The 10,347-nt window shown below is 32.1% G+C and overlaps 4 protein-coding genes across 5 annotated transcripts in view; 2 read left to right on the top strand and 2 right to left on the bottom strand.

The window, feature by feature from the left end:
* Positions 1–2,715: 2,715 nt before the first annotated feature.
* LOC130448288 (uncharacterized) lies at positions 2,716–3,504 on the top strand. Its single transcript, XM_056785574.1, has one exon. The coding sequence runs from the start codon at positions 2,716–2,718 to the stop codon at positions 3,502–3,504; it is 789 nt and encodes a 262-aa protein (XP_056641552.1).
* A 491-nt stretch (positions 3,505–3,995) lies between these two features.
* Positions 3,996–5,567, bottom strand: LOC130447674 (uncharacterized). The gene is made up of 3 exons (XM_056784626.1): positions 5,476–5,567; positions 5,104–5,297; positions 3,996–5,041 (listed from the first exon to the last, which is right to left on the bottom strand). Coding segments are annotated over exons 1-3 (378 nt in total). The 5' UTR covers positions 5,477–5,567; the 3' UTR covers positions 3,996–4,858.
* A 260-nt stretch (positions 5,568–5,827) lies between these two features.
* On the top strand, positions 5,828–8,390 carry LOC130448363 (uridine diphosphate glucose pyrophosphatase NUDT14-like). The gene is made up of 2 exons (XM_056785721.1): positions 5,828–6,293; positions 6,553–8,390. The coding sequence occupies exons 1-2, from the start codon at positions 6,087–6,089 to the stop codon at positions 6,976–6,978; spliced, it is 633 nt and encodes a 210-aa protein (XP_056641699.1). The 5' UTR covers positions 5,828–6,086; the 3' UTR covers positions 6,979–8,390.
* The window catches only part of LOC130448362 (chloride channel protein 2-like), a 33,722-nt gene continuing 31,585 nt past the window's right edge, over positions 8,211–10,347 (bottom strand). For both annotated transcript variants that reach the window (XM_056785719.1, XM_056785720.1), the window contains one exon: positions 8,211–8,818. In XM_056785719.1, the coding sequence (XP_056641697.1) occupies positions 8,441–8,818 (378 nt within the window). In that variant the 3' untranslated portion in view covers positions 8,211–8,440. The remainder of the gene's footprint in view (positions 8,819–10,347) is intronic.

Here is a 10,347-nt window from a genome sequence, read left to right as displayed (position 1 = left end):
TAAAACTGCAACGATTAATTAACATATTCACAGTTCTTCTATCATAATCGTTAGGTACAGCTACATCCTCAATAAAGGTCTTTTCCTTATTGTATCTCTCGATGGTAAGTGAAAATTGGATTAACCGATGTACCAGGAAACGGAGACTGGTCGACTTATGTTCGATACAATGAAGAGAATCATCCATGATGTACCTGCATATAGCAGTGTTTTTCCTAAATACCACAAATTCTAGCCTATTACTATTCCTACTGAAGAATCTAAAATGATGATAACTGTCCATTATTTTCAATTTCATAGGTGAACTTTATAGATGGATATTTTGACTTGAATTCCAAAATGAATTCGTCTAAGTTCGCCTTCTTCATATTGAATATGGCGAAAATCTTATCCACATACTTGATTTGCTTTTCAAAATGACTCATAAACGGTGATAGGCAGTTGCCCATTACTGTTCCTTCGTCTTGCTTGTAGAATTCGTTGGTGTACTGTAAATAGTTTGGTTCCATACATATTTTTGTTAATTGTAAATATTATTTTGTATTACATCAGCCCCCAAATTATTAGATCTCAGTAAGTCCTCAAAGTACTCTAAGGTGTGCGGCATCGGCACGCTGAAAAATAATGAACTTACATCAAAGGAGATAAAAATTTTCCCATCTTCAATTTTTTTAGTCTTCACTTTGTTGATAAAGTAAGTTGTGTTTTAATATATTAGGAGTTTCAACTACCCCTTGTGCTGCCGATTACTTCATAGTGAAAAAAATGTCATTGCCTGTTTTTCCTCCTTAAAGCCTATTTGTGTAATGCATTAAGTTTGTCTGTCGAATTAAAAATAATATACCAATTATATCTGTATTTTCATCTTAGAGTATACGTGCTAAATGGGGAGCAAAGTAGAGACCTGAGGTTTAAAAACTTATGGGATCCAAAAGTATAAACTTTGATTTACCAGTGTCAAGATAGCCCGTTGGGCCCCTGAGATGAGGCCCAAGACCAATTAAAGGAATTTAGTTTGAGTGTGAAGTAGTTTTTAGTAGAAATTAATTTGACGAAGATGACAGATGAATTTAGCAAAACGTCAAAATGTTTAATTGAATGTTATAAACCTTTTTCCCGTTTTAATAAATATTGTACAATAGAGCTTTCCAGTAACTATGATGGGTTTATTCCTATCATGATCCAAATTTTTGGAAATTAATTCAGATCACATACACTGTCGTTCGGAAAGTTAACGAAGTAATAAATTTGAAGTCATAAATACTAACGTTCGCGCCCGCGCTGGAAAATAAAAAGTTTTTGGCTTTCCTTTGTGCTGTGATTAATTGATCCCTATTGGACCAATCAGAAATGCCATTTCACATAACCCGAAATCGTACAGTTTGAAGTTAATATTAAATAAATATTCCCACTTCTATGTTGAATGCTGTAAACTGGTGAGTTTAGAATATCGGCGTGTTAAAAAAAAGTCGCAAAAAGGTAAGGTAAAATTTGATTTGATAGCAAATACTATCAAATTCTAATATGTCTCCCTCTAATAGAAGAAGAATATACAAGACAGCAGCAAGGAATTAAACTTGGTGCAATCCACTACGCCTTCACTTTTTATTGACAAGTGAATTGTAGATTAAAATACAATGAGCTGAATGTATGTGTCGGTCATTCCTCATATCCCATCATATCGAAGTGAGAACAGATGTTCTGTTTCCGTCTTTTTCTGATAGAAGAAAAAGAGGAATATAGTCTGAAGCAAAGCAAGAGGATTGTATTTAATCACTTTTAATTGAATGAAAGAAGTGAAACTGTTGATAAGTCATTAACTTAATATCCACCATCAGTTGATAAACGATCTATCTGATTCAAGATCTATAATCCCTATTCGTGAAACTTACGAGGTGGACGACATCTGTTAATTTTTCTTTTAAACTTCAATAGAGGTGATCATAAAGCTTAATTTTGTTTTATAAACAATACTATTTTATAGTATTATTTGAAATTTTAGTCTAAATAGTTAAATAATATATCTGTTTATAGTGCTTTTCTGAGATAAAAACAAACCACACGTCCATAAAGTGCACTTTCAAACAATAAAAACGTGGTAAAAGTTATCGTATGTACTAGTTGCTAAAATCCTATTCTAGTGGCCAATAAAACTCTTGTGCACCTTTTTAGTATTTTCGTATAGATACTCCACGAACAAATGCATTTCCAAACTTTATCTACGTCATTAAGATGAATTGTTTTCTCATGAGGCTGAGAAGTTGTACCTGACGTCTGTAGACACAAACTTTCAATGGTTTTCGAATTTTCTCCTTCTAGGCCACGTAATACTATATGTCCCGCTTCACTTTCTTTTAGTGGTCTGCTTCTGACTCCAATTTATTCCATGATGTTAAAAAGGGTTATTTCGTCATTTTTAGACCAATTCTTAAACACAACCTTTTGTTCTAACCTCACAAATACGTTTAGGAAATAAGGGAAATTACGAAAATGATTAAAAACACATAATAAGACTAAACAGCATCAAACACCCTTATATATTATATTCTCTCTCTCTCTCACTTATCAGAAACATTCTCCTTTGATCATATTAGGAGTGATAATAACTTGGTCATTTTATATACTGGTTTGCCTACAACAGATGTATTCATGGCTCTGTATCATTTGTTGGAAAAAAATGAAATAAGATATTATTTTAAATGGAAGGTAGAAAAAATGAGAAAAATTGATCAGCTGCTCATGACTTTGATGAAATTGAAACAAAATTTTCCACATCAAGATTTAGCAGTAAGGTTTAATGTTTCACAAGGCACAGTCTCAAATGTTGTAACAACATGGGTGCATGCCTTGCATGAAATTTTATTCAAACAATTCATGTCTGGAATACCAGATAAAAGTAAAAATCAGTTGTGCTTACCAAACTGTTTTAGTAGTTTCACAAATTGTAGAATTATAATAGATTGTACGGAAGTTTATACTTGTATAAATCGCCAAAATATGTCTTCCCAGAAGTTGACGTACAGCTCATATAAGCATAGAAATACATGCAAAGGATTAGTAGGTGTTGCACCAAATGGTGTAGCTACATTTTTATCATGTTTATATCCAGGTTCAACATCAGACAAAAAAATTGTCAAAGATTGTGGAATCTTAAATCAACTTAAACCTGGAGACTTGGTATTGGCAGATAAAGGATTCCTAATTAAAGATTTAATGCCTCCCGGAGTTCATATTAACATTCCCCCATTTCTTACAACTCCTCAATTCACTACAGAACAAGTTCATCAAACTGAATGCATTGCTCGAGCAAGGATTCATGTGGAGCGTGCTATAAGGAGAATGAAGGTGTTCAATATATTAAATTTAATTCCACATTCTTTGTTACCACATGCTGATGCTGTGTTTCAGGTAGTAGGGGCTTTAACAAACTTGCAGTATCCTTCAATTAAAGAAGTTGGACAACTTTATTATGAAGGGATTCAAAAGATTGATCATATCAGTTAGATTTTGTATAAATAGTTTTTAAGTCTTATGAACCTATTTAACTTGTAAAACATGTTTATCTTTGCATTGTATCAACTTGTCTGTAATATATACATTGTTATTTTAAATCTGTTGTTTTACTTACAAATAAAGTTATTATAGCTAGTTTTATTAAACAGTTCTTTTTACCGAACCTTAATTTTCCCCTTTTTATCAAATGTAAATCATTGGCTTACGATTACATAATTAAGACAGTTTATATGTGTTTTCATATTAATTGAGAAGAATATATGTAGTCACACTTTTGTAAACAAAATGCCTTAAGGGCAATTAAAATTTGAGAGCCATGGATAGAAACTCTGAAAAGTGACGTAGTGTTTGAAGTTTTCACACTCTAAATAGCTTATTGTTAATCATTTAAATTCAAAACTTTCTCTCAATTTAATTCCCTTTGCAGGAAATGAATAAAAATTCAGAATTGTTAATATTTTATTACGATAAAATAAATGGTATGAATTTTGAAATATAAAATGTTTTTAAAATATTTAAATTTTTTGTCCATTGTTCACTCCTACCAATTTGTACAATGATACAGTCACTTGGTACCTGTATTACTAAATAGCACATATCCTTTTCAGCAATATGTAACGCACCTTGTATTTGGTGATAATAGTGATGATTCTCGTTAATTATCATCAAGTTTTCTTCAAAGTAAACTATGTAGTTTTTGTCTTTTAACACTGGTCTCAATTTTCCAACATTTCTGTGTTTGAAGGGACACTTTACTTCAATTAAGCATCTTTCGCTAACAAACCCATCAGGACTAGCACCCAAAAATCCACAATAGTCCATGCAAAGTCCGGCTGGATCCACTGATAATCCGGTAATGTTTTGAAATACAGCAATTGCTGTCACTTCATGTTCTTTTCTCCACTTTATCGCTTGTATACCATCCAGCTCGTACCCTTCTAGTAGGCTTGAAAATAAAGATTTTGAGAATTTGTTCCTCCTGCAGGCTGACAGTATAGAGCCAAATTTACTACTAGTTATTCTGTACTTTCTAGCAACTAGCCAATTTTCATTAATTGACTGTCCTCTAGTTATTTGTTCAACTTTATTTATAGTATCGATATCTACTGAGAATTTTGATTTTAAAAATGTCTCTTTGTCAGTAGCCTGTGTATACTCTAGTGAATATAAAATATCTTCAATATTCTTTATTATGCTTGTCAATTGTGATTGCTCAGGCATAAACAGCCATGTAAATCCAACTGGATTAGAGTATCCTAATTCATTCCTAAAATCTGCCATTTCTTGGGTTGATGCTGGTCTCGAAAAAGCCTGATAATTAGAAAATTTTGGTTTGTAGAGATCACTAATCCTCAATTTTTTCTCCATCGCCAGTAGGTTTGCGCTGATTCCACACACAGGTTTTGTCAGTAACACTGACGTTGTTGTGTGCATGAAAACATACAGCTGCAATGTGATGGCATACTGCTTGTCCCCTGGGACAGGAGCAGGTGGCATCCAATATACCATCCTCGTAATCAATGGAAACCTGAAAAATAACATGATTATGCAAAATAACAACGATCTTTTTGATATGACTTCAAAACTCACCTCAACATTATAAGTTCTATTCTTCATACTGGCTGTAACTTCACCTCGAAGTAGGGCAGGGGAAACAGCAGGATCGAAAATCATTTTTTTCACATTGCCACTGCTATAAGAGTTTTCACCTCTTTGTAGTTGGGCGATATTGTTCTTAAAAAAGGTTGCTATTGCAGATAATGTTAAATCATGCTTTGATGACACTAGAACAAATAATCAGTATTATTTAATTTAATATATTTCAATATTATTCCAATAGTATACATTAATCCAGTGAGCATAACCTAAAATATAGCTTTTAAAATGAGAAAATACTGTATTTTTTGTCAATTTAAATTATTATAACCATTTTTATTTTATCAAGTGAATAAGATTACTTACTTTTTAACAATTTTTTTCCTTTAATAACTCCTATAAAACGCTTAAGTAATCAAAAATCTAGACACAAATGGAAAATAGTATGGCTACTAGGTTTGTTTAGATACAAAGAATGTTTGTGACGTCACACTAATGCCGCGTATTGTTGTTCACCGCTGTACACCCCAAATTCAGCGCCATGTAGTGACACGTGATTTTCACTTCGTAATATAAATAGTTAGTTCTATGAGGTTATAGGTTTGTTCCAACCTGCTACTCGGGACCGTACTTGGAACGGTTATCGGAAGCCTTTATAGATATTTTCTGCGCAATCTCCGGCTATGCACCGTTCTTGTAACAGTACTTATAATCAACCAAGTATCGAAAAGACCGTCCCTGAAACGATTCACAAACGATACCTAAGTCGGTTGGAACGCAAATAGAATCGTTCGTATAACGGTAACCGGCCGGTTGGAACACGTAATCTCTATTACGCTGAATCGTCATCGATGGGTTGGAACAAACCTTATATACCTATCATTTGTTTACATGTGTGATGCTTAATTTATGGAAGATATTCGTATGTTTATCTGAAATGAGCTAAAATAATTTCTACATAATTTGTTACTTTTAACATGGAAAAAGTTACTAACGTTTACCTAACAGATTATATTCCAACTATCTATACTAGTCCTCGAACTATACTATACACACAAAATGGCAAAGAAAAAAGCTCTAATATTTTTGCTGAAAGAAATGGAGTTATAATAATAGTATATAATAGTACAAGGGATGTTTTAGTACTAGTCAAACAGTTTAGACCTTCTGCATATATCCAACAGGTTGTATTTTCAAGTTAATATTAATTTGATCTATATCTATAGCAAAGGCAACTGACAAAAGAAACTTATGTGATTTATCGAAAATCTACAAAGTATTTGTATTATATGTGTGCATTTAATTAAATAATATTGATTAAAATTGTATGAAATCGTTTTTATCTATGTATATACTTTTTTTGGAAATAAAAATAAAGAAGTATATTATGTTGGGAATATATTATAGTTACTCCTATATGCTCAATAATTCCTTCATTTTTAGGTTGCAGAAGATGAAAGGTATAGCGAAGTAGACACTAATAAATATCCTGTGAAATTAGGTGTAACTATAGAATTTTGTGCTGGATTAGAAGATAAACATATGACATCAGAAGAAATAGCAAGGGAAGAAATTCTAGAAGAATGTGGATATGAAGTTACTGTTGATCAGCTTGAAAAAATTGGTGTTATAAAAAATTTGACAGAAACCACTGGAGCTAACTCAACTTTGTATTATTGTGAAGTTACTGATGCTATGAGAAAAAACAAAGGAGGTGGGGTTGATGGAGAAAATATAGAAGTTATTGAAATGCCAGTTGAGGAAGTTATTACATATGCCAGTAATTCTAATTATGTACCTTCACCTATTAATTTTATGTATGGTTTATATTGGTTTCTTTACCATAAATATAAGAAAGATTTAAAATGATTATTTGATAGGAAGCAATCATTTCCTGTCATTTATTGATTAGTTTTAATATAAATTTTTAGTCTGTGCAATGATAAATTGATACTATTTATTCATTTTTTGAGCTGGGAAATATTTGAGAACCATATTTTTATGTAAGGTACTAAGTAAATACATACTTTTCAATGATATAACTTATTTCACGCCAGTATGAGAAAATTTGTCGTCTTGAGCTTCCAGCTGCAAATACAGTCTTCCCTTTAGGCACAGGGGTTTTGTGGCCTTCTTTGACAAATCCAACCTTATAACCATGAGTGTTAATAGACTATTTGACTTTAACACTCATGGTGGTTTATTAGCCCTTTCAGCCTTGAATTTAAAATTGTAAGGAAAATTTTTTCTGGATTAGTGTACCTTTATTAAAGTAATTAAACATATACATATCGGTTCTGCAAAAATATGTGACCAATAGGATTTACAAATAAAATAGATAGCAGGATATAACATACATTTATTTTACATCAGATAGAGATTTCTTGTGTTTGTTTTGAGTGTGTTGAGGAAATTTTTCATATTGAATATGGGATTTAATAGGTTTGGCCCTGATATAGGACTTACTCCTCTGCAGGGCTGGGGATTGTGGTGAAGATGTGTGATTTGTACCGTTTGAGGCTAAAAAATAAAATAATAATTTAAACAGAGTGAAAGAAAGGAACATCCAAAAAAACGGTTCTTCTCAGAGTTGTGTTTTTTCGTTACTTTTTTGTTTATTTTTGTATTCTTTTGTTTAATTAGGAGTAGCTTAGTGAGCGGGTACAGCTGCGGCTGCATTATTCCCTATTGTTGGCCAATTGGGTGGTGAACCAGTTCACTACGTTACAAGAAAACCGCAGGAAACCTGCAACGCCGACGATTTATTTTACATGAAATAATTTGAAACAATTATTTGCTGACGATATATAAAGTCTGTTCTTGTATGCAAATCACCAATTCTTAGTACTCAACGGTGCAAATTTGGATTCCCTAGAGGATTACAATTAAAAATATATGAAGGTTATGCAATTATGTGACCGTCGGGGCCGAAAGATCATAAAAGTTTATTCAAATATGTATATAATCATGTTTCCAAGCAAAATTTTTATTAAAAAATGTTATGGTGTTCTCAAAGCACTATTAGCTTTTATTACTAGATGTTTAAGATATATGAGGATTGAATGGGCAAATTTCTGTATATATACAAAAATAAAAAGTACTAAGAATTTATTTCTTTATTTCCTCATAACAATATAAAATAGGTATTGTTCAAGTTACCTAGATCTGAAAATCTTAAAAGATGATTACAAATAAGTTATTTTGAACATATGGCGATTTGCAGCCCGTCAAAATATATTTGTATGCTTCTAAATAACATTTAGTTAATAGATATTCAGAGTATGCATTTGTATTATTTTTCAAAAGTTTCCTGTTTAAAATACGTACAAGTTCATACTTTTGAGTCTTTTATAGAATCACGAATATTCTCTAGAGAATCTTTAATAACACTGGTAGTAATTTTATCATTGCTTAAATTTACAATACTTTCAGAATTCGTTGGATTGTTTCCACTATTGGCATCTTCAATTGCTTTCCTCAATTCCTTTAAACCTACTACTCCAACCAATTTACCAATAGCGGTAACGAAAGCATGGTTAACACCAACCAAGGAGAAAAGTGAATGAACTTTTAACAACGAAGTTCTTTCAACTAATTGAAAAGGAGCCGGGTCAATATGACACAAAGTGAATTCCACTGGCAATTGCATTTGTTCTTCTTCCCACTTGATTTGGTCTTCTGGACTCATGTCGCACACTCTTTCAATTGGCTGTAACACAAATAAAACAATTTATGAACGACCTCAGAAATTCTATTAAGTATATATTTCATTTATAAGATCAGAAGTGATAGAAATATATTCAGCTGCAAAAACATTTTAAAATAGTTTTTTAAAGAACAAAATTCTTAACTGCAACGCAATGCAAAGTTTTATTTTGAGATAGAATTTCTCAGGACGCGACTATATGTAGTATAACAAGTAGGAGGAAAGTAAACCATTGCTGGTGATATTCTTGCTGTAATTGTTATTGGTTTAAAAGAGAAAGAAATATTTTATAGACAAAAAATTGTTACAATTTGTAGACAAAAGCTTGTAAAAAATGAAAAACAAACAAAAATAACTAATTAAAGATACAAATACAATAGAATTTCTATATACAGAAGAAACCTACTAAGAGTAACAACATTCAGGTATTAGTAATAGGTAATAATTAGTATATAAGTCCATAGCAAAAATTAAACCATTATGCGGTATTCCCGGAATTAAATTATTATTAGAATAGAAGTCGTTTACAGAGTAGAAGGCACTTTCCAGAAAATATGCCCTCAAATTATTGCGAAATAGGGGAAAAGATTATATTGATTTGATTTCAATTGGTATTGATTGTGTATTTTTTTGCATTGTAAAAAGTTGAGCTCTGAACGTGGCGTAGGTAGGTAAAGGTCGGGCTCCGCGTTCCTAAGCCATTCAACGACCTCTCTGAAATTGGAGAAGCGTGCTTACGAATTAGGCAGACGGATTCAAAAATGAATAAGGAAGGAAGAGTCAGAATTTTTAATCTTTTGAAGTCCCTGTAGTGAGCTCTGCAGTTCTCTGCTGTTCAGTTCATTGGAAATTCATCTCAGCGCAAAAGAGAAGGAATTCAATTTTTTAGATAAGGAATTGTCTACAACAAGCCCTAAGAATTTTGAAGATTCAACGACGTCAATGGTAGAGATACTTAATAGAAAAGGCAGCAATGTATTTTTAAATGATAAAATTTTAGTTTTAGAAACGTTGAGACAGAAAAAATTAGGATCGCACCATGATTTAACGGTAATTAGGTCACTAGGTATGGTCCTATGAAGTGCTGAAAGATCAGGGTAGCTTCAAGAGAAACTAGTGTCGTCTGTAAAATTTTACCACCGATGTATAGATAGGCGATGTCGATTATAAACAAAAGAAACCAAATAGACCTAGTACTGAGGCTTGGGGCATTCCAAATTCTAATGACTTGCAAGAAAACATTTATAAGGTCCAACATCATATAACGAGTAGGAGGAAAGTAAACTATTAGGCTGGCAATATTCTTGCAGTCATTGTTATTTATTTGAAGCCAGAGTTTTTATAGACTGGTTCCGATGAATAGCTTTGCCTCATGTTTCACAAAAACAAAGAAAGAAAATAATGTTTGGCGGTAATTCGTAGTTTTACATCATCTTAGATGTCAATCAGAGTTGCAAAGAAAACCAAATTTAATTAGTTTCACTGATAAACTCCACTCATGTTTGTTAGCTGCTTAATGTTTCTTTTTAATG

The sequence above is a fragment of the Diorhabda sublineata genome, chromosome 8, assembly GCF_026230105.1.
Source record: "Diorhabda sublineata isolate icDioSubl1.1 chromosome 8, icDioSubl1.1, whole genome shotgun sequence".
In the NCBI taxonomy this organism is placed as follows: domain Eukaryota; kingdom Metazoa; phylum Arthropoda; class Insecta; order Coleoptera; family Chrysomelidae; genus Diorhabda; species Diorhabda sublineata.
Note: the sequence above shows the minus strand (reverse complement) of the source record. Positions and strands in the feature narration are given on the sequence as shown.